The 24,118-nt window shown below is 36.2% G+C and overlaps 1 protein-coding gene across 4 annotated transcripts in view; it reads right to left on the bottom strand.

The window, feature by feature from the left end:
• LOC131783660 (C-Maf-inducing protein) overlaps nt 1–23,509 on the bottom strand; it is a 28,738-nt gene extending 5,229 nt beyond the window's left edge. For 2 of the 4 annotated variants that reach the window (XM_059100421.2, XM_059100423.2), the window contains exons 1-17: nt 23,370–23,509; nt 14,098–14,364; nt 6,694–6,822; nt 6,261–6,311; nt 5,510–5,581; nt 4,734–4,823; nt 4,491–4,535; nt 4,078–4,140; nt 3,702–3,782; nt 3,112–3,212; nt 2,746–2,850; nt 2,277–2,342; nt 1,608–1,673; nt 1,421–1,447; nt 830–878; nt 355–462; nt 3–119 (exon numbers count right to left, since the gene is read on the bottom strand). In XM_059100421.2, the coding sequence (XP_058956404.1) occupies nt 3–119; nt 355–462; nt 830–878; nt 1,421–1,447; nt 1,608–1,673; nt 2,277–2,342; nt 2,746–2,850; nt 3,112–3,212; nt 3,702–3,782; nt 4,078–4,140; nt 4,491–4,535; nt 4,734–4,823; nt 5,510–5,581; nt 6,261–6,311; nt 6,694–6,822; nt 14,098–14,322 (1,395 nt within the window). In that variant the 5' untranslated portion in view covers nt 14,323–14,364; nt 23,370–23,509. Of the gene's footprint in view, nt 1–2; nt 120–354; nt 463–829; nt 879–1,420; nt 1,448–1,607; nt 1,674–2,276; nt 2,343–2,745; nt 2,851–3,111; nt 3,213–3,701; nt 3,783–4,077; nt 4,141–4,490; nt 4,536–4,733; nt 4,824–5,509; nt 5,582–6,260; nt 6,312–6,693; nt 6,823–14,097; nt 14,473–21,347; nt 21,477–23,369 lie in introns of those variants that run through there. The other 2 variants (XM_059100422.2, XM_066164374.1) reach the window with 2 other exon arrangements.
• Between the last annotated feature and the right edge of the window lie 609 nt (nt 23,510–24,118).

Below are 24,118 nucleotides of genomic sequence, written 5' to 3'. Positions count from 1 at the left end.
ACCTGAATAAAACTGCTGTCGCCTCGTAACGCAAGCAACATAAAGGGGCCGAGCATGGACTCCTTGAGATCCAAAAGAATCTTTTTTCTCCTCCCACAACAATTTAGTAAGCGACCCATCTGAAAGGAACAAGCAAGGTGTAACTCGATGAAAGTTTAACCAGTGTGGCAGACGCCCGAGTGAGAGTGATGCAAACCGACACGCGCGACCGACACACGCGAATGACAAGCTACTGCTCACGGGGACCGTAATTTTTTGACTCAGGAGTGACATTGTAAGAAAGATTAGATGCTAGTCATTCTTGGGGGTCAAAAAGTTAAGTTTTGATAGAAAAAAAACTACAAAGGAACTCACCACGTGGGAGAAAAAATGTCCTTCATCAAAACAAGAAACTCCTCCTGGGCAAATGATGTCGATCCAGCCATCTTTACCTTTCCTGACAGGAAGAATGGACTGATGGACCTACACAAAAACAACGCAATTCAATGAAATGAAACATAACGGAAATGTTGAAATGTGTATTCCTCTACGGATTGTAAAATTTTTTTCTCTGGCACAGTGACTTGCGATGAAAGCTGGTTACTAGTAGTCTACCGATATTTTCAAAACCCCTTACCGCCGTCTGCTTAGTCTCTGAGCAGACTCTTGTCTTAAGGTTAACCCCATCAGCAGTCGCTTATGGAGAAAGTTATTAAAACCCCTATAGGAAAAGGCTTTATCACAAACAAGCAGTTCTAGCCGGGGTCAGGGGCGTACAAGAGGAGAGGGCTTTGGGGAGGAAGAAAACGTTTTAGGGCATTTACTGTTGGCACGAAAGTGGAAAGAGTACCTCACACCGCTGATCTTCTGCAAACGCTTTTATCACTGCACTAATGTACCTGTCAGAGGAAGCAAACATTGATTACTGTGGGTGGAAATAATCAAGATGGCCAATAAGATACTGAAGAACTTGACCACTTTTAAATCCTTCTAAAGATTTCCAAGATCACTTTGTTAACGGGAGTCTCTGCTGCCTACGTAAAAGTTTTCTATTCACTACCACACTAAGAAGGATATCCTTACTAATAGAGAACACAAGCAAAATTTTTCATATCCCTCAGACGGTAAGTACCTCAATTTCTGAGCATCACAAGCCTTGGCGATCCACTACAATTATTACATTACTGGCGACTTCTACTTTTGACCGGAAAAGTATTTTTTCCCTTAATTCAAGCAGGAAAGACAATAATCACGTTATTTTAAACTCAGTTTGATTCATTAAAGACGGTTGAATATTTGCTTAAGTGTTTTCACAGCCACACATCACATGGCGTGTACACATCACATGGCGTGTACACATCACATGGCGTGTACACATCACATAGTGTGTACCTCACGGTGTAAAGGACCTGATCTTACATAAAAGGATGTGACTACTTACAATACAAATGTCTCGTTCTTGAGAGCCCTGTAAGAGAGCAGTTCAGGTAAGTACGCTGTGAAGGCCAACACACAAATTTGGATTTGTGCTTGTGTAATTGAAGTACGCAAGCATCAATACCAAGATTTATAAATGTTCAGTGAAAGCAACTTTTTAGAATTAAACTTATTGCAATATGAATACTTACTCTTTTGGGAAAGGTATGGGCTGTAGTAGTGTTGATAGATTGGGTCTCCAGTCTTCAAACTGTGCACTGAAATTGAGAACCAGATAGCAACGAGTCATTTATGTCTGTGCAACACGTACACTTAGGTTTCTAGTTCTTCAGAGCAACGTGAAAAAGATTTTACAATTTTGCATGCCAACTCCTAAGTGATACATATGCATAATCACACTGCACCATCCAGTAAAAAGGAGTAGAAGTAATGCAAAGAAGCAAAATCATGCTACAAGGTTTTACCTTAATAAAATACCAGAGCCTCTATACTAATTTACTAAGATATGTACTTTGTATGTTTAAACACGATGGGCAGAAATTAGAATTCCTTATCTTATATCGAGAGTTATATTATAAATAGGTTCTAGTTAGTTCTATTATTTAAGTGTAAGCACAGAGATTCTTTTCCAGCTAAGTTTTCTGTTCCTTTTTTTAATTATTACCAATTAGTTAAAAAAAAAGGTTTTGACAGAGACTGCCTGATCTGTGGCACTAGGCAAAAGGTTTACATATCCACAAACAAAACTGGAATACAGAACAGTCTGGACTGACATCTTTATTATCTCAAGAGAAATAATTACCAGTAAGTGATCTCTGAAAATAATTCCAAATGATCAAACAAATGAACTTTTTACTAACATGGTATCCATGACTGTCATGAAACAGAGCAGAAAGTTTGTGTTGATTTCTTCGTACTTGACAAGCCTAGTAATGACACATAACACAGACAAGTCATTTTTAGTCACACTGAGGTTAACTTGGAAGACAGAGTTCATTTTACTACGACAACAACAGCAAAACCAATCTTTACATTTTGGTCCTTAAAATAAAAGCTACTGCCAGTCTGGCCCACAGGTAGCTGGTGCTAGCCTAGACAGGCCAGTCTTGAAAACTAAAATGAAGAATCCTAACTTATTGTGGATTAATAATTATTTATAAATAATTGCAAAGAAGTTATCATTAAGATGATAAAATAAAGGAGGGTGAAGACAGACAACAAATCAAATAGCAGAGGTTCTTCCAGGAACCACTTCAAATTCAGTTTTCTGAGCCATACTACAGACTTGCATTTACAAAACTAAGAAAACCTACACTTTACTAAACTTACAACTTGTCACTTTGATCAAATGTGGAATAAACGGCAGAGAGGACAACTGCAACTAGATTTGGAAGGACACGAGGATGTGGACAGGTGGCACTTGGACTGTGAACACTGGTGAAAATTCATTAGAAAAATTAGGATTATTATAATACAGAGCAACTATGGTTAAGCAAAAAAACAAACCAAAATCAAAGAAATCATAACAGCCAACAGGAGCACAGAAAAATGCCAAAAGAAGCCATTGCAAGCTTTGAGTAAAACCTGAAGTGTGAGAAAACTCTCTGTGCAAAGATCTGAACCACCAAATTTACAGTATTTGTTAGAGACAAGCAGTCATCCTTAAAACAAACAGATGGAGTAGCATAGCCTTACCTCTCTACAAACTCTCTGACAACATCTGCGTAATCTTTGCAAAACAATGTATAAATATAATCTTGTACAAACATTCTGAGATGTGGATATTTTCCAAAATCCTGAAAGAAATGATACATAATGATCAGTAAGTAAAGCACAGCACAGACTGGTCATTATTAACATGAAAATAATCATCATTAAGGAACTGAAAACCATTTAGAATACAATTTTATCACAATTTCTGATAATGAATATCAACAGATTGTTCATATAATACTTGTGTCTCACAATTTGTGGCACCAAAAACACTTCAGACTAAATTTGCCATCAGCACAAGTAGTTCTTAGCTTAGAAAATAATGACAATTATAATAATAAAAATAATAACAATAATAATACAGTCATTTATATAGTGCTGTATACAGAAGTTCTAAAGTGCTTTATGATAAAAGGAGAGCATATAATTGAGAAAACTAATAATCACCTAAGATAAAGGCAAAAGCAAAGTTGTATAGAGCCTTAAAAGTGACTAGAAGCAAGTTAAAAACCAATAAGATGTTCAACTGAGAGCCAATGAAGTTCTTAACTACAATACACTGTAATTCTCACCATGTTATGTTTAAGAATTCTGTGAACAGCTGGGAGGAAGACATCTAGTACTTCATTATTATAAAGTTGGCCCTTGCAATGCTGCAACAAGCAACACACCAAAAAGATACATTCAGAACAAAAAAAGAACTCTCGTTAAAACTTTGTGACATAATTTTTTATGCCTACTGAACATGTAAGGTTGGACAACCTTTTTACACCATTTTTCAAACTTTTCAACACCTGGTTGATGGCCTGTTCTTTGACTATCATACTGATGGATTCTATGTTTGAGATCTTACAAAATGATCAATTACGATGAGGTTTTATCATCCTGCACGAAAGTTACACAAAAATACACACATAAAGTGTCTACATGTAATTGTCGCATCTTTACCTTGCTAAAGAAAGCACAAACTTCAGGGGAAGGCTGAACATATTCCAGAACAGGTGCAAGTGCCTTGAAAATCAGAAAGACAAATTCATCAAAACAAAAAAAAAAACAAAAAAAAAAGCATTCTGTACAAAATGTAAAATTTAACATACCATAGGAGCATGAGTGTAATGTATATTCCACAAGTTTTAGTGTCCACTAATGTTCTTCAACATAAATTTTTTTTTGAATCTACATAGTACATAATGCACCTAAGTGGAGATATGCATCATTAAATATCTGCCTAACCCAGAGACATTGGTTCAAAAGACTTCTTCACCTACTAATAGCAGTAGTGGTCCTTTGACCTTCACAAACTTTTATAAAACATCTGTGTTCAATCATCAAAATTCAACATTCTAATGCTGTTTACTGACCACTATTAAGTTTTCTTGTTCCTCATCAGAAAATGAGATGAAATGCTGCAAGAAAAATGTGTTAGTGTTAAAATTATGATTTTCACATGCAAGAGACGATGAGTGAGAGATGTTTGTATGTCTGATGCTCACACTTCATTCTTTCTGTGTGACACAAGACAAACAAAACCCCTCACACTCTATGGTTGTCTAATGTACATCCCATCAGGTTAAATAAATTAAGATATCAGAGTAGAATCTTACATGTGCGAGGATATCCGAAACCATCTCCAAAGGAACAGTAAATATAACGTCATCTTGTATTGGAGTGGTTAGTGAGAAAAGTACAAGTTCCTATGATAAAATAGAAGTCAAACCTTTTCATAATTATGCAAGAGGATCTGAAAAACAATTATTTGAAAACATAAGTGCAGTGATTTATTGTCAGACTGACTAAATAGCCAGTTGATTAAGCTCTCCACAAATGGAAAAGACCAAACCAAAACAAAAACAGCTTTAGTTAATACAAGCAGATCAATTAATTTGTACCCTCTGAAAATAATTTGAACATTCTCCCTCCCAGCCCCTCAAAAGTAATTTGAGAGCTGACACATACACTTTATCAGTTGATACAGAAATTGCCATGTGAAAGAGACCCTAAAATACTGTTGTCATTTATCACTCTGTTGTGGAGGCAGTGTAGCTAGGTGGATAGGGCACTGGTATTGTAATCTTTAAGGAATTGACCCTACTTCCTTATGGATTTGTTCTTGGTTGTCCTAAGGTCAATTCCCTTCACTACACTTTTTATACAATCAACTGATCTGCCTCCTGCCAATCAGGGTTTTTTAAGAAGTTTTGTTTACACTCTTGGGCATAGATGAAAATTACTTGGTGTAAATCTGCTTCAGTAGAATAAAATGAATAATTACCATGATTATTAGAACTTGATCAGTAACTGATATTAATATCTTGTCGCCCAAGTGGATGCAGTGAACAATAAAATATTGTTTAGGGCCCAAAATGGTAATAATACATACCCTGAGCTCCTTTGTTAAAGCTTCAGGATCACTGGATTTTGATATAAGTCTTTTATATCTTAACAAGTTAACCTGCAAAGAACAGTGTTCTCAGTATTGGGTTTGTGCCTGAAATCCATGATCTTTTTTTTTTTCATTTGGAAAATGATATTTAGAGCAATGATGCTTAGTATAAACTGTTACTCCAACATGGTTTAGTGCTCAGGCGAATTTGGGGCAACAAATAACCACAGTGTCTTCATTTTTGCATATCTGAGTCCCCATAAAAACTTGCTTACTTGAGGTTAAACTAAGTACTCTTCCCCCTTCCAAGACAGATGCTTAGGTAACAGGAAAAAGGGAACTCTGTAGGAACTTTAAAACTGCAACCAGCCAATACATCATGTACATGTAGTTTACCAACTGATTAGTCTTGCTCCACAAACAAAGCAGAAAGAAAGCAGGGATGACCTTACTAAATCCAAGTTCATGGACAAGTGAAATTACATTAAATTCAAAATAGTTAATTTAGTTATTTAAATAAATTATATTTCAATTGTATTGATTTTTAAAGCAGTTAACTTAATTTATGGCTGATTTAACCCATATTTTTTGTCAATGGGTACAACCTGGTAGACTGATACTGGTGGAGAGTAAAAGAGTTGCCCACTCAGAAACTGGATGTGTGATTTGCATTAAAGTTGAAGCATTTTATCAATATATTGGCAATCTAAGTAAGTTTATACAATTACTGTTAGAATAATTTCCTTACCTTCCATTTCAATGAATGAAGCCACTGATCTCTCAGATATGCATTGGGTGCCTAAAGAAAATAGGGAAATTTAAACAAGTCATCTCTTTAAGGCAAATCTGAGGGTTAATTGGGTTTTAACTGTTGCAAATCACAAGCAGAGCTGCACAACTAAGGAAAGCCTAGATATTAATTCTATGCAAGTTGATGTCAAATACTGAAAACTTACCCCAAGCCTTGCCTGCAGTAATATTTTCATGAATCTTTGCCACTTTTTTTATGTTTTTGTGTGTGTACTCTTTTTATTTTGGTGTCTTAAGAATACTTTTTAATTAAAATTCACCAGTTCCCACCTTGACAGTGAGGGTTGGGATTGAAGCTTGGCATTCTGAAGTAAACATGCATTGCCTATATTTAAATCCAAACTTTAACAAAATTAATTTTTTAAATTTACCTTAAGTAATACAGAGCCATCTGGAATTGTAACTCTAATGCAGAAATGCTGGCCAGTGTCCCATCTGTTCACAGTATATGCATCCAGTATTTCTTGATAAGACAGAGGACATTCCATGAACCCCACACACTGAAACACACAGAGAAAAAACATATTAAACAATGTGGGCGATCTTAATGTTCTAAAAATCCCCTGCTGTAACTATTTCAAACGTAAGAATTACAAGTAGCCCTTGTATAGTTTAATCCAAATCATAGCCAGTTGGGATATTTTCAAACCAGTTTTATTCCTTGATTTCCTTTCTCATGTATTCATTTTCATCATTAAAAAAAAAAATTCAAATCACACCTAAAAAGTTGTTTTAAAGAAGGAAAAGAGTTTAAAAAACAACATAAAAAACATCTAGGAGAAAAACCACCCAAACATTAATGAATGTTCTCTAATGTTAAAAAAGGTTGGAAATCCAAACTTGTGGGTGCAATTTGAACAAAAAGTGTGCCATGCAGCAGTTATCTTTTCCATAAAATCATCTCAGTGCACAAAGAAATTATTAACATGTTATAATTTTTCTGTTCCTTTGTATTTCCTATGGCCCTGGACAACATCAGTAAAAGAAACTGTACACGTGTACACCATGAACCATGCAATTTCTACAACCGTGCAAAAAATGCAATCTACTGGATATATACCGTTAGTTCATCCATCAGATGGCCTATCAGCAAAACAAATACACACAGTACGTTCTTTGAACAATTGGTATCAGGAAATAAAGCTCAGCTGCAGTTGATGAACTGCTCATCATACACTTTTAGGAAAAAAGGCTGAGGGTCGTCTGAGGGTCGAAGTTGTCTTTTTTTTTTTTGTTTGTTTGTTTTTTAATAATTTGCTATTGTTTTTGTTTTCCCAAAGATATACCATGAAGTTTACAACACATAACACTAGTCTTGTTCTGTTAGGGTTTTGAGCCCCATTACTAATTCAATACTTCAGGCTGGCTAGCACATTTAGTTTGTAGCAGAGCCATGCACAGTTATCTTGAAAAGACCTGTAGTTAGAACTGTAGTTGGTACATGTAGTGGCAATTGATAACCTCAGTGAAAGTCATCATCAGAGTCAAGTAATGAGTTTTTTTGTCAGTCGTAAAATACCAGTCTCTCTAGTGAAACAGATTGATCAGTCATGCAGTGACATTTAACAGTCTGTTAAGAAGTGCAAGCCAGTTGGAAAGTAAGGTTGTTCCATTCACTTCACTTGTCATCTTATTGTTATGATTCGGATTCATAGTGACAAAACTCTATAATCATGTCACCTGCCTGTAAGGATGCAAAATTGGTTTCCCCAATGGGTCTGTTGTCTTCTTTATCACTCAAATTTGAATTAAGTTGTTATCGTGTACCATGACACATACAACTATTGATGTTCATTTTTAAATGGCTACAAATTGAGGTACATTTGGCATATGAAGATTTCCAAGTACCATGAACTGAAAGAGCGCAATACCATTTTTTTACACTCTGCATAACTGCTAACATATCAAAATATAAATAGCATGGTAGATTTGTTATGTAAGAGGCAGATTTTGCATTCTTGTCATGAAAACATCTTTATCTATTAAATCTCATCTGGTACCAAGCAAGGACTCCTAATTCTCATCATAAACCAGAAGTTAGTCCAAGAAAGACAAATTTCATTATTTTCTTTCCAGAAAAACACCCCTCTGTTTTGTATCACATGTTTCCAAAGCAACTCTCAACTAAATATGTACTCAAAACAACTGATAACAAATTTGATTTCAAAACTATCCAGCCTTGACATTACTTCAAGTATTTTTTTTTCTTAGATCACTCCATAATATTTACTGAGCTTAACAATGAATGCAAATGCAGCATTTTCAAAAGTTTAATGAATAAAGAATTGTAATTAGTGAATTGGGTCTGATGAAAAACAAAAATCTTTCTTTTTAATAACAACATTATCTTAGAATGTAAATTTCCTTTTTAAATAGCAATTCATAAACAGAATTTAAAAAACTGTATTCGTGTAACTTATAGACTAAAATACTAGAGAGGAAAGCCCTATAACAGACAAGATGGCAACTCCTCATTAGCGAGTCAAAGAAAAAAAAAGGCATTGTTATGCAAATTTTTGTCTACCTTTGTGTGGAGCAGACTTTTAATCACCCAGTTTACTACAAATTACTTTGCACCCATGATGTTGTTAAAAAATAAATGTCCACTGGATGCTGAACATGCTAGGGCCATCTTTATAATATTCTTGTCAACAACCCTTCAAAAACACCCTTCAATTTAAGCTTAAATATCATTACAAAATAAAATATTGGTATCCACATTGCAGGTTAATTGCTCCAGAATAAAGCAAAACGGGCATTTCAAAAACAACATTGGTTAAGTCAAATGTTTAACCTTGGAACAGAAATAAATTGATTCTGACATAATGTCATGTATGATTGTAGCCTAATCCTTTGAAAATCCCTAAAATCCTTAAATATGAGTCAGCCAATAGGAGAAAATTGTAAGAATTTTGAAAACTAGAATTTTAAGCATCATGCAAGCATTTTCTAGAACTTTTCCACAAGAACATCATAAAGAAAAAATAAAATGGAAAAGGCGTTATTGCACCTTTCTGTGGGAAAGGACAGCCACATTTTTGTTCTAAACTTACCAGTATGACCCCAGAGAAACAACACATAGAAAGGTTCTAAACACATAGAATGAAATAAATATTACCAACCCTTCACTGGGGTCTTAAACAAAATGAAAGTTCAGTCATTTGCCTTTTATATCCTCTGTAGTTTACCCAATTTTAACAATCACATTATCAGTACTCAACACTAGTTTGATGCATGGCATTGAAGCTCCACTTTGCTTACAAAACTCAAACGAGTGTTACTCAGTTAATGAACACTCATGCATTATCAATAAATACGTTTTTTTAACTGGTGGTTCAACTTTCTCCATGAATAAAAAAAACTATTTGACACATTTGACAAATTTCTCCTGGGATAAAAAAAACCCTTTAAACCAATTTGACTTTTATTACTTTTCTTTATTTCAGGTTATAACAATGAATACAAAATAAAGAAAAATACAAATCAAAATTGCAGCAGCTTACTTAATTCATGTTGCTACCTGCTGGGATATTTCTCCAGCATCACTGGTAAAAACTGCCAATGCAGCCACCTATATAGTTGATCAGTAAAGCTTTCATCATCTAAACATTCTGGCACCAGAGTGTCTTAAGCTCCACAAAAAAAAAAAAAACATTCTGGTGATGCAGACACAAGTCTTTCCAAAACAACAAAATTTTATTAAGGTACATGTATTTTTTTATATTTCCATGAAAACTACATGGCATTATCTGATATAATAAAAATAAAAATAGTAATAATATTGATAATAATAATTTTGCAAGAATTATCATAACAGTAATAATAATTCTACGTTATTCAAATGTAGCATTGTTCAATATAATAGTTTCAAGGTCTAATATCCATTTCTTGAGCAAAAAAAGCAGAATTCACCCCACATACCTAGTACAGTAGGTGTACCAAAGGATCCACATAATTGAGAGGAAATTAATATAAATGTTATTTTTGGGGTCATGTTGATATCAGAGTAATGATGATACTTTGCATTTATTGAACAATATAAGAACAATTGATGCTTGCCATGGTAACTACGATAATATTTTAATTAATAACTGAATTAGTGGTATGAGTGGCCACTTTTGCCATTGGAGGCAGCCAAGTGGCAATGCATTGACCTGTTTCTAAAACTTACTGGTGATAAGAGGAACATTTTCATAAAACATTACCCATGCTCCTTTGTTTCCTTCTAAAAAGAATTTCCATTTTACCTTTGTTGCCCAAGTATTAAGCCTTGATTTCATATAATGGGTTGTAGCTAAGAAATTTTGAGTGAAGCAGCTTCAAAATGGTGGACAATTGTAAATGTGTATTATCTAACACATGCCAGTTATGCTTAACCAAGTGTTTGCCGACAGAAAAACCAGCTGGCAATTAGTGACAACCCTGCATGAAAACCTCCAGAGCCAAATGCTAGACACATTGATTATTCCAGAGTTAAATACTGTAGTCAGGGGTGAAGCGAGTCAAGCAACACCACAAAAAATGCCTTTTTTCAATCCTTTTTCCACTGGGCCCAATTATTCAAAGGCTGATTAATGATAACCCAAGGTTAGATTTTAATTCAAGTTTCTTGATCCATTTGTTTGAAAGCCATTTTGGGATCATTTTCTCTATTCTTTTAAGAGCATTCAATAATCAAACTCTAGACAGAAATAAATATATACTGAATTTTCCTTGTTTAGATCTGAAATCAGATTTCACACTTACCCTGGGTTATCTTAACCTAGCTTTGAAAAACCCTGCCCTGGTGTCTAAAATTTCACTTCTTGCAACCATTTCTCAAGTTAAGGCTGGCAAAGGGCAACCTTTAAGAAAGTTGACCTTAGAGACCTGACAATATATAAGTAAAACTAGGTTTTGGACCAATATGTTTGAGATATGGTTTCAGTAACACACATAACTTTATCCATCATAAAATTCTTAACTGTAGACATTAATTTCCACAGTGCTGGAGCACACTGATTCATAGAACACAATATACATTGTTGGCAACACCCTCAGTGTTGTCCCTTTTATAAGTATGGCAGGTAGATAAAAATTTTCAATTAGCAGATCAGTCTTTTTACCTGGTGAATTTTCAAGCATTCCAAGCAATTTAAGCTAGTAATAAGTGGTACAGTATTACAGTTGTAAATTCTGCAGATTACTGCCTGAAAAGGAAACCTGGACACCCTGTGAGTCCATCTATATTTGAATACAGAATCTTTTCGGTAGCTATATGTTGAACAACATACTTCTACATGATAACATACATTTTAATAATCTTTGATAAAAATCAGAGACATTTAAGCATTCTATAGATGCACTTAAGATAAATGACAAACAACATCATTTGCCATCAGTATTTAATGAGCAGTGATTTTCTTCACTAATATATCTAATATCAATGGCTGCTTGTTATGGTTGCTATGCTACACTTAAAGAAACAAGACTTGACAAGCTTTTGATACAGACCACAAAAATGACGATATCAAAAACACTTCTCCAATATGCCCAACATACACGTAGCTTGAAAATTTTTTACATTTTTAGTCCATGATCAAAAGAAATTCCAACTGAAAGTGTATAGAATTAAAATTTTGGAAGGACATTCACAACTTGATTATATAAATTTCTTAACTTCCATGTTGAAAACATTTATCAAATTGGTCCAAATTTTCCTAGGCATACAACTGTGAGTCAATACAATTCATGCAGACACTATATCAACCCTGGTGGTCATATTATAAGCATAAATGGTCTTCTAGCCTACTCCAATAAATTTTAGGAAAACAGACTTAACTACTTTCTTGTTAAAGTTGTTTGACAGAGAAACACTACAAATTTAATTTGCTATCAAGTGTAAGATACTAAGGAGTCTACAAACTCTAAAATTTTTAAGGATAATAAGGTGTTCTACATCTCAGCTTTGTAGATGAAGTACAGTACAATGCAATCTGAATGTGAGCCTGCACAAAGAAAGTAATCAACTAAGCCCAAGAATATGTTAATAAGTAACTATGATAATTTATGACATTAAGTCCCAATTCAAAAAGAATCAGTGGACCAAGAAATGAGGTAACAAAGGCACCATTGAAAATTTAGATCAACTGAGCAAGTTTTAGATTATCACGAAAGTACAAAAATTTTTTAAAGCTCAAGGTTGCCCAAGGAAATCTGAAGCTAAAATCTAAAGAAAACTGAATAGTGAAAAACTTGTTTCAAAACAAAACCTGAGACAGGTGCCAGCACATCCTGGTTTTATTCATACAAAAAAACACTACACCAGACAAAGACAAGCCCAAGAATAATTAACGCTGCAAGAATAACCAATAAATTCTAGATTAGAACACTAAAAATGATGAGAAAGCTACTTAAAGCAAAACCTCTAACAAATTTGAGTCAAAAATAATGGTTACATGTAATTGACAAAAGAACCCGAGTCACATCAAGCACAGTGACTCAAAATTTATTGTTTCTAGTTTGACTAAAAAGTTCACTTTCCTTGTCTCTGGTCTATGGATTTCTATAAGCTGTGTGGAAGAGGGTTATAAAATTACTACTAGAAAAAATAAATCTAATTTGTTTATCAAATCCATTGTATTTGTGTATGTTTTTGAAATTGAAAACCAAAGTAATTCTCCCATTGTGAAAAGGCATTTTACTGAAGATTTCTTTAACCTGCAACATGCAATAATCTTTCCCTTTCATGTCTATGAAATGCCATTAACTTCATCTTGCAATCATAGAACCTATTTGTCCAGTTTCAAGACATCAGCGTTCACTCCACAGAAAAATTTACGACTTAAAATTCGCAAAACATTAGTTTAGAACCAAATGAAAGAACATAGTGTGCACTGAGTCTCATTTGAAAGGAAATGGATTAACCCAAACAAACTTTTGCCTTCAAGAAACACAGGAATCCATAAAGCCCTTACTGATAAATTAGGATTGTTTTTGCGTGGACAAAATGTACACCCAAGGTACACTGTGTTCGGAAACAATGATTCCCATGACATAACACTTAACAACAAAGATCTAGACTCATAAAATGAAAATGCCATGGTGCCCACTTGAAGCACATTGTAGCCACAGACATCTGTGTATTGGTGAGGTCACAGATCCTATGAACAAGTTATATCTGCTTCTCAAGGCAAAGCGAAATTAACTCGAAATCTATCTTTGTGATGATGTAGATCGAGAAGTGACCCTCTATGGCCATCTAAAATCTTTCCAACGAAGGAAAAAAAGAAATTAATATGTTCTCTGATTCATTGAGAGGAAGTAGCAACTGTTCTGTATTTCGCAAGGCAAATCAAGACGACAATCGGAGAACTGAACGGAAAAAGTCAACATCACGAAGAAGCAGCTATATTTCCTTGTTCTTCAAATCCTTGTACAATTTACCATAAAAATCACCACGTTAATACGACGACAGTACTACTAAAGCCGCTTCGCTTTCTTTTGAGACAAAGCGACAGCTCTTTCGGCTTAGTTCAAGCTCGCGTTCGCCTGCTCGGTAACCTTATAGGCGAATCGAAATATTTCAATATCTAGCATTCTTGTTCAATTTGCTAGCGCTTCTGCGATAATCCTTAGCATAGCAAACCCTTTGATGATCACTTCGGACCGTTCGAAACGATATTGAGATAAGAAAATGGCGGACAAGTGATTAGACAACCGCGCAAGTCGCTGCTTAGGATTAAATATTTCATTCGCAAAAAACTTTTTAACTCCTACCGCTATATTTCACTCACCGTGGCAGAATACATTTGGAAGTCTCCCAAATAAACATGATGTGCTTCCCATCTTCTTAGAAATTTGGAACTTAACACTTTGCTGATTAAAGTTCGGCTATGGTTTAGGCGACAAACTTGAATGTCTCCTTCGTGGATCAGTTTGAATTTTGGTCCTGCTCCCGTACTACATCTTTGAGGACGTTGCGGTCGCTGTTGTCCTCCATTCGCTATCGCCACAGCCATGGCCGTGTGGATTGCCAAGGCGTCCGACAGTAAACTCACAGACTGGAAGATATAAAAACACCAAAATATTTCACCTAAAGGAACAGTTGTTACTCCATAGATCGAGTGTAAACATATCTAGTCCAATTTGCAAGCAGTCGAAGAACTGGCCTTTTAGCCCGAATGACGTCACATGCAACGAATGATTGACGTCGAATAAGAAATTTCCAGTTGAGGCGACTTATTATCTCTAAGCTGAACTCTTCTAACCAGCTTGGACTGAAAGTCTCGTTAAAACCAGATCATAAGTAAGCTGAAAAGCTTTTCTGTAATTTTGCAGGAATTTCAGCAAACAAGCGAGTAGTGCAAAAGCTATTCTGAAATTGCCTGAACATCGAGAGGGAAAAGGAAAAAGTGTGATCGCATAGAAATAAACTCATTTGAATATTTTGTTTCCTTTGACAATTGAAAGACAAAGATGGATCATACGAATTTGGCAGACGAGCTGCGAGGGCTTTTCATAGCAATAAAAATGAATTTAAATTGCTTTTGTCTTGCCACGAATGACCCAAACAGGAGCAATGTATGTGTGTGTTACTCACTTATTCTGCGATTCTTGAAAATCGTTGAAACGAGATGAGTTGAGGGAAAATGTTGCGATGAAAACATTCAACAGTTTACGGAGAAAGGACTTAAAGTAATCTCGGATGTATCAGTACTTTAATTCAACCGCTTTTTATCCTTTCTTTTCTTGTTACGAGCATAATAGAATAGGGAAAAGTCGAGTACCAAACGAGAAAAGCCACGAAAAAAGAATAATAAATATGGATCTATTGAAATCGTAAAAAACGTTTCGTATTTCTCTTCACACGACAACGTTTCAATCTTTCTTTGCACAAATAACGATAAATGAAATTGACAGTTTTCAATGAAATCGCAAGTCTTTATTTGCAGCGTACGCGGCGTGTTTCCAAACAAGAAATAGAACAGTTCTAAACCAATAATATCGAAATCAAGGGAAAGCGAGTGAAGGCTTTGACCAGGAGTACAAACAGCTGCCAAGAAGCAGCTCACATTAAAATGCCTTTCTATCCTCTATAATTTGCATATAAGTTCCTTGGAGAACAGATGTCACCTTTAGAGTTTTTTCCTATGAACTAATACGCTTACAGTTGAATATCTTCAATACATAAAGCAGTTTCCCACCCAAGGTATTTTCTTTGCATTTGCGATCAAAATATGAAAACTATTGTTGTTGCGATCAGCAAAAGCAGGGTTGATGTCATGCAACGTTACTTGAGAGAATGCACGATTCAGCTTCATGTTCCGGTTACAAAGTGATAACAGATTTATCAATCTGCAGTCGCGTTAAAAACCGTACACATTAAACTTTGATCCTTGAAAATTGATAAACTTCAGTTCGATCATTTACACCGAACCGGTTAGTGATATACTTGACTAACAAATCTAGATGAAAACCGAAACTTTCATAATTAGGCATCCTCCTCGAAAAAAAACATTGGTCTCATATTGCCCAGTATACACGCTAAATGTGAAATTTCAAATCTAAGGAACGACAATTCCAGCGAGGACTTACATTCAGGATATCTTTAATTTCGAAGATATTCTAAACCGTAGAGAGCAAACTTTGTTTCTTCGACAAACAAACACCCAAAAGCTTTGTGTAAATAGATTAACTTTGTGGCTTCTGACGGGGAAATTATAATCGTGCTCTAGCTCGAGGGCTGTCTAGGGGATACAAATCGTAACGATCAAAACGGTTTCAAAGAAAAATTCCAGGAAGTAAATTAACTTCAATGGAATAGCATTCAAAGATTTTAGACTAAACAGTTATCTTGATCTGAAGGCAAAGGCTTGGTTTTGGCACACAAAAGCGCCTGAACGAGGTGTCTTTAATTATCGCACTTGTGCCCCTGTGAGGTTAATTCTGAAACTAACATCGTGAAAATGAAAAAGGAAAATGCCCTCGAGGTATATGATTTTCTTAAGACGCCCACGACAGGGTGTCGAAAATTCAAATTCAGGTTTTGTGCCTGCTTCAGTCATTGATTATCGATCCAACAGGGAAAGTTCAACAAATCAGATTGGACACGAATTTGTTGCGCAAAAGTTTTTCGCAAACAACGCATTACGAATCGAGTTGACTTCAACTGCAGTTTCCGTAATTTGATGTCAGTTTTCGGCGGATCCCTATGTTAAAAATTTTAGTCTTTTTCCAGCTCGCCATAGCTCAGCTTTGAATCGAAATAAAAGAAATAAGATTAAACATTGTGAGCAGAGAGCAACTCAATTCGTAACTTATTTTCCCTGTTTTTCAAAAACCACGAAAAATACATTTTTTTCACCGCAGTGAGTGTTAGAAATTTAATTGCTTGTACTTCAAGGCAAGAGCCTGCGGTGCTGCCTGGGATACCATTCAGGGAATCAACCTGACAAAGAACACAACTGAGAGAGGAACAGGCTGTGTTTTAAAAGGACTGGCTTTCAGAGCGACATGAACAGATGTACAAAGCAATACATATCGACTTGGCAAGCTGTGGGTCATTTCAGATAGTACAATGCTTTTTGTAACGATTTTACAAGGAAAATTGAGGCCGTAGGGTTGACACTTCAATCCACTCACACAAGTTGGATATCAATTCTACTTGCTTCGGAGAAAACAAAAAAATCAGAAACTATTTTTTAAAACGCGGTTTGCCTTATACAAAGGTTAGAAAGTTATGATGACTTGGTACTTTGATTTATCTCTTGTTTATCTTTTATAAAAGCGTGCATCAATGTTAACTTCTTGTGGGATTTCACCTTAGACAAAGAAAAGACTGAAAAAGGAATTCAAAATTTCAGGATAAGCAAGGGTTAACGTGGTTATAGCCACGCCAGGGGCGTACCTAGGAATTTTTGAAAGAGGGAGAAGGGGTCACGGTTACAAATTTCCTCTTGCGTTATGTGGAGAGGCCTACAACGCTGCACTAACTTGTGTATCAGCAGGCTCGTAATCTCGTGGACAGAAAATTAAATTGAAAGGGATTTCTGACGTGAAGATTCTTCTGGTAGGATCTTTTTCACAGAACTGATGTATGAGGTTCATGCGGCCCTTTGCGCCTAGGTACTCCAAGACTTTCCACCCCCGTGGCCACTTCCCTGGTGTTGCCAACAAACCTACGCTCTGATAAATGGGGGAGGAGAGGCTGAAATCATTTCACTGAAATGTAATCGATATTCTTTTTCTGGCTAACGGTATGCACCGCCGGGATATGTAGTCCGCGAATAAACGACGCATTCTTTTAATTTAGTACCGACATCTTTTCGAAGATGACTTCTGCTATTAACTTCTATTTGTGGAATTTAATCGATTAGACATTGTTCGACCTGAAGACTAAAACCCTCGAGATTAAAGATAACATGAGACTGACTCTCCTAAAAACAACTCTTAAACATCTCTTGCCCACACCTAATCTAGAACGTTACTATTTCTGAAAAGTCTAGGACAGAAATTATCAATTTTTAAGGCATCGGTAGTAACTTAGTAATTAACGATTACGGTAACATACAGGCGAGCTCATAATGCATCTCTAATCATCTTGAAAAAAACGAGGGATTAATTCAGAAATCTAATCATGTGGGGATTAATGGTGCATTCACCATGAATACGTAAGTGGCCAAAAGAGGATCGAAATAATCAGGTGGCAAGCATCAAAAGCATGGTGTGTGATTAAATAGGGCTTCAGTTAGACGAAATGAAGATTCCTGATCGATAGGTCATATGGTTGGAAGGGAAGCTGAGTTTCAGAGGAAGACCGCTATTTGAGACAAATATAACAGTAATTGCTACTATCTGTAATGCTTAAGCAGGCTGACGTGAATCAGCAAAGTGCTGAAATAAATGAAGAAGACACTTATTTTGGGTCAGTTCTCATTGGTCAAAATTTCAGTTTTTAACTGAACCCAATTACTTTTCTTTATTCCTTCACTCGTCTAGACGACGTTCTCAATCACGTTATCTTTGTTCACAAATAGTACTAGTGCCTTCCTAAAACAAAGATGTATTTCCGTTAGTTCTGCAGTTGTAATTACTGAGTTGTATTAGAACCTTGCGGGTCTCAATTTTTTCGCATTTTGCATTAAGTCCTTGATGGTTCATTTCAAATCCATACAGGAAAAGATTCCCACGAGAAAGAAAGAAAGAAAGGAAGGAAAAAAAAAGTTTTAACCACGAAAAAAACACACAAAAAAAAAAAAAAAAAAAAGGCCGTAAACACCAAAGGAGTGTGCAGGGGAAATACATGCTTTCTGTCTGACTTCGTTTAAGTTTCAATTCTTTTGAGAACTACGGTACAGCTAGAGTTTATCGTATTTCAAAGGTTAGAAAAAGTTCCAATTTTTACCTTTCTTTCCCTGTAAATGTTTTCTGCGTGATCCGAACTGGAATCCCAAAAATGAGTTCTCCGAGGAAACTTTTGGTCATCTTAAAGAACAAGAATTTCTTTCCACTAACACAAAACATTAGCAATCGGCTTAAAGAAACTTCAGGGATATTCTCATGCTACACGGCACTCTAAAAAGTTCATTCCTGCGTCACGTTTTTTGCTCAAAGGGGGCGCAGCCTTCCATTAAAAAGCCAATATGCTCAAGAAAACAACTGATAACCACGTCATATTACAAATTAAAATCAGAGAATGAAAATATTGCATATGAAAGAGTACTTGTGAAAAAAGCAATTAAATATCATTTGACTTGTCAGACACGAGCCACATGGCTCACTAAAACCAAGGGATTATAAATCTCTCCCTTAAGCCTAAATTGTTAGAATGGCTCTTAGGCTAAAACTCTCGTTGCCATTATGACATCAAATCAGCTATTTATTTCAATCATCTTCCTTAATTTTCAATTCTTTACTAGGTTACAAAAAACTTCTGATAATAACCGTTGGAAATTTGTTTTTGTTTTTATTTCGGGATTTCTTGTTTCGTTGTTTTTCAGAGTTTATCGACAACTTCAGACAGATATTCCTAAGCTATCTTATAAATGATCTTCCAATGCAGTTCCGACAGGGTTCTTTTAACTTCATCTTCACGAAAGGAAAGCCGTCAATTCTTTTCCACCTGTCTGATTACAATCCTGTCAATTGCGCTTTGGGATCCAATCAGATTTGGGCACTTTCATTAGGTTTTGCCAAACTTAAATTACTTAAAAGGTTGAACTTTCCTTATTTCATAGAAAGCCAACATCTGATCTGTCAGACTTCAAGTTCAAACAAGGAACCAAATTGTAGTAGTTTTATGAAGATCAACCACCCTCAGCCGCGATTCATCACCGGAATTTTGTTTACTTCTAAATGATAATTTGTAGCGATGAATGAACCTTGTTGTTTCATGCACGCACTCACCGCGACAAAAGGGGTCCAACCTTTCATTTAACCAATAACGTTTTTTTTTTTTTTCTTTTTTCATTAGATCAAATATCAAGCATTGCTGCTTCATACATTTTAATTTGTTTAAAAGATTCCTAACAAATTTTAAAAGGCGCATTACTCACGCTGTAAAGTATAACAGCGATAATACTTAATCTTTATAAGATAGAAATACTTTTTCAGATGAACATGTTTGAAGCCTCTTTTTTTGCGCTTGAACGAGAGAGCAGGAGAGCGGGTGACGTCGGAACGAGAAGGGACAGGGTCGAGGGGTGGGACAGAACTTATCTCGCTCCAATCTCTTTTCGCTTGACGCCCTCGACCCACATGAACGAAAAAATTTTGCTTGTATCTTCTTTTCAGTCAGAGAAACGGTCTCAGCAAGTTAGACTTCCGAACTAGTTCAGCGAGTCAGCGATCGTCTGCTCAAAGGTCCAGGTGTATCTCTTCTTGATTAATTACCACGATGAGGCTGACATGACTGCATCAGTTTACAAATTAAAAGCATAACCATTTTTATCAGCACTATTCATCAGCATTGCGGAGAAACAAAAAGTAAAGCTGTTAGTGTACTCACATGGCCACAATTAGTGCAAAGTGAGAAAACGTGTCGTTGAGGCGAAAGAAAAAACTTTTATACCTAGTCTTCAAGTGAGCGTAAAATTTTTCGGCATAAACCACGGCGCCAGTGCGTAGGTCACTGAAGCAGTTAAAGGTGGTAAAGACAATTTAGACCCCTCAAAAGGCCAGGTTATAGTTTCAAAGTTAAGTAGCCTTGATCCTTAAGTCGCCGACATCAGTCGTCGAGAGTTAACCTGCGCTAATATATCTCCCAACTAAGCGGTTTTGACATTGGTGATTGGAGCATTTTGCAGGTTGCTGGTCGTAGATGAACCCAGAACCGGCATTGCTAAGCTCACTAACGAGTTTCACAGAGCGTCGGACCACAAAATCTGTACTAACGGGTATAAGAATCCTCACTTAGGACTCAGAACGCGGTTTCTCCTATTCTCAAGTAAGAATTCCTTTCGTAACCGGGTCAGAATTTGTCCCCTATGAAACTGCACTCGCAAATTTTTCGGCGGAAAAAAAATCGCCGGGAAGAATGTTAATCAAACACAGAGCAAAGCTAAGATAATTGTAAAGGGACTTAAAAATTGATTGCTACCGCGACGAAATTAAAAACTAAGTTATATACCTATGCACTTTTTGATAGCAAGCTTGAGCAATTTAACCGCAACTTCAAATGGCTTTCATTGGCATGTCAGCTAAGGGCTAGTGACCAAGCTATACTTTACAACACAAAAATGCGTAATTAGTTCAAATATGAATTGACTTCATCAATTGACTGAAACGAGTGGCATTGCGCAATCATCACGGTCTGTACTCTCATATCTATCGCTCTGACGAAGGACTAACGCTCGAAACGTCAACTTTTTAAACTCTTTACGTTGGCCAATTTACGTTTTCAACTCAGTTTTAAACATTAAATTACCCTGTCATACTCTCCCACCGACGCAGCTCCACAGTTTCTCGTTGACAATGGCTTTATCCCAACGGATAAAGAAGGGACTCCCTAAAATCTCTTAAGTTATTGTAAAACAAAGCCACTTACCGCACAAGAGAAAGACCTTAAAACTAAACAGGATGCCTACCACTTCCGTTGAGACAAATAATTGCAGTTTTTAAATTTTGCATAAAAATGTTCCGCGAGTTTCTGTAGTAATGTCAGCAGGTTTTGTTTCAGAAGAATCAAAAAGCTATTTTGTTTTAGGCACTATTTAAGTTTTGTTGAATGATTTAAAACGAGACTGACAATTCCGATCACGCCTTGCAGTGGGAGTTATTATTTAGGCAAGAACTCACGTATTGTTTTGGCCCCACTCCAATGTTTCTTGACCTCTTCCGATCTTTTATGGTGAAGAGACTGTTGTTTTAAATTCCAATCTGTGCCCTAAATTCTGCCCCGCCGAAATCTATCCGAGCATGCAAGATTGCAGTTTATTAGTCATTTTACAGAGGATCTCGTTAGAGATGATCGATCAGTGCTGAGGTCGTCTTTTGACGGTAATTTTAAGAACAATAAGAACAACGAGGAAATATTGGGAAAGATAATTTTAGAAAAAGAGGTGAAGGAATTGGAGCGGTAGGTTGGATGTAAACTTAATTTGTAATTTCAATGAAAAGGAATTACGCACTTAAATGACCACCTAGGTCAAGTCTCTTGGTAGGGCGGATACGAAAATTTATTCATCCCGACTGCACGCCAAAAATAAAAGAAGCAGGAACATGGGTATTATTGAGTTTCTGTTCCATTTAAAAAGACTGGAAAGTGACATAAATCAATGTGCTGTCTCAGCCGGTTGCATTTGTTTTAGAATGTAAACCTCTTGGGCTACATCACCAATTTGTGTACTTATTTACCACAGATACTGGAAGGCTCGCATTTCTGGTTTGTCGTCTGCGACAGCTTCCTTTCAAGATCAGCGAGCCAGAAACGATATTGGCCCCACCACATGATTTCAGACGTTCTCGAAAAAGAAACTCATTAAGCAAATATCACGAAAGTGTATAATGCTGTTGGAATAAACGTACAAAACCTGAATAGAACTGTCACTGCTCTTTGCTACAAGACTCCTACTTTAACCCTCGCGATGTACTAGATAGTTATCATTTTGTGTTATTGCAACGAGTACTCGGTCAAACGTAGACCAAACAATATTAGAAGTGTACTCAAATTACCCTTAAGACTGACAATGACATTGAGATGACGAAACACTCACTAAACTCTACAAAATAATGATTCCTGGATAGCGCGTGGTCAGTTTAGGATAATTTTAAAAACCGTAGCTTGATGTAAATTCGTAAAACCATCAGTTTACCGACTTATCTAAATTGACAGTGAGATACACTTACAAACAAACCGACAGAAACTGAAAACTATCAACCCACGAAGGCAAATCTTTAGGTGCATTGTTTGCCAGACAGGAAAAATTTGTGTGTCACATCACCTGAACTGAATGCGATGAATAAGGAATAATTGACAGACATATTTTTTAAATATCAGCAGTAGTGCTTTGAAAAACCGAACAAATGTAGAATTTCCTTCAATAGTGACATCCATCATCAAAAATTGACGATTGTGGTGCACCCAGGTGATAACAGTTTTCATCAGCCCCGGAAATTAGACTGCTGGCAAAAATGGGTGAAATTGTCCGTTCACAACGAATTATTTTAGCATTTACCGAATCGTCCTAACTTGGTTAAGATAATCAATTACTGCAGTCTTCCACGCCAATGTGGATAACATTTTAAGATGAACTCAATCTAATAAACTTTGAGCTCGATGTGTTTCGGTTGATTTACTTCATTTCCTGTCCTTTCTCGTTCGATCAACTTGTATGTAAGATTGCGAAAGAAGAACCGTAACGTACTAAGAACTGCGTAAGAAGATGAATAATAACTAGGCATTTCATGCGCTTGCACCAAACGCGGTTATGCGTTTCTTGAATCAGTTGTGGACGTGAATGTAACGAATATGTCAACTGAGGAAAATTGTCGAACCGTTATGCAAATTTTCGTTCAAGAAACGTAAATGTGGATGACTTTCTCACTAATTAAGTAGACAATGACTCACCAGCTCTACATAACAGCCATTCGATGCTTAGATCATAGTTACCATAGCATGAACCAGTGGCGAGACATGTTTTACATCAGCAAATTTACCACGGTCACACTTCCTTTCAGAATTTTCTACTCGAAAGGCAAACATTTGTGGACATGCGCATGACATAATAGCGACTTCCTTGTTTTGTTTTGACCATCATAAACATGATGTTATTCATGACGTCACATTAGCTCTTCCGTATGGAATTGGCCACCGGATAGCATACCACGTAATTCCTGAAGATATGAAGTTCATGTGCGTTTCGTGAAGAAATTCGAAAAGAATTAAATTGCTGCTAAGAAAGGCTTAGTATTTCAACAGATCAATATTTATTTTTGTCTTAAATCAATCAGATTTAAAAGTATTATCTGTGATGATTGCATTTTTACGGATGAGTGCTGTTCTGTACTTTGCGTGCAGCAAGGTCTGTTGATCGTCATCGCGGGGTGACCTATAACTTGCCCAGCGTGCGTAGATCCGAATTCAATACTATCTATCTTGTCATAAGGTTTTGGATAACGGAATCAGCAGGATACTAAAAACATACAACACGTGCGCTTTTAATGTAATTAAAGTAACACGTCATAATAGCTTATTGATTCAGATATAGAGTGCCCCTATTTTAAGGCCTGTTTAATAATCGTTTAGCGGTAAAGTCCGATCCCTGAGCCACCACCCAGAGAACCTGAGCACAAGTCGCTTTTGTTACCTTTAATCCG

This window comes from Pocillopora verrucosa, chromosome 3 (assembly GCF_036669915.1).
Source record: "Pocillopora verrucosa isolate sample1 chromosome 3, ASM3666991v2, whole genome shotgun sequence".
Taxonomy (NCBI): domain Eukaryota; kingdom Metazoa; phylum Cnidaria; class Anthozoa; order Scleractinia; family Pocilloporidae; genus Pocillopora; species Pocillopora verrucosa.
This window is presented reverse-complemented; position numbering and strand designations above follow the sequence as displayed.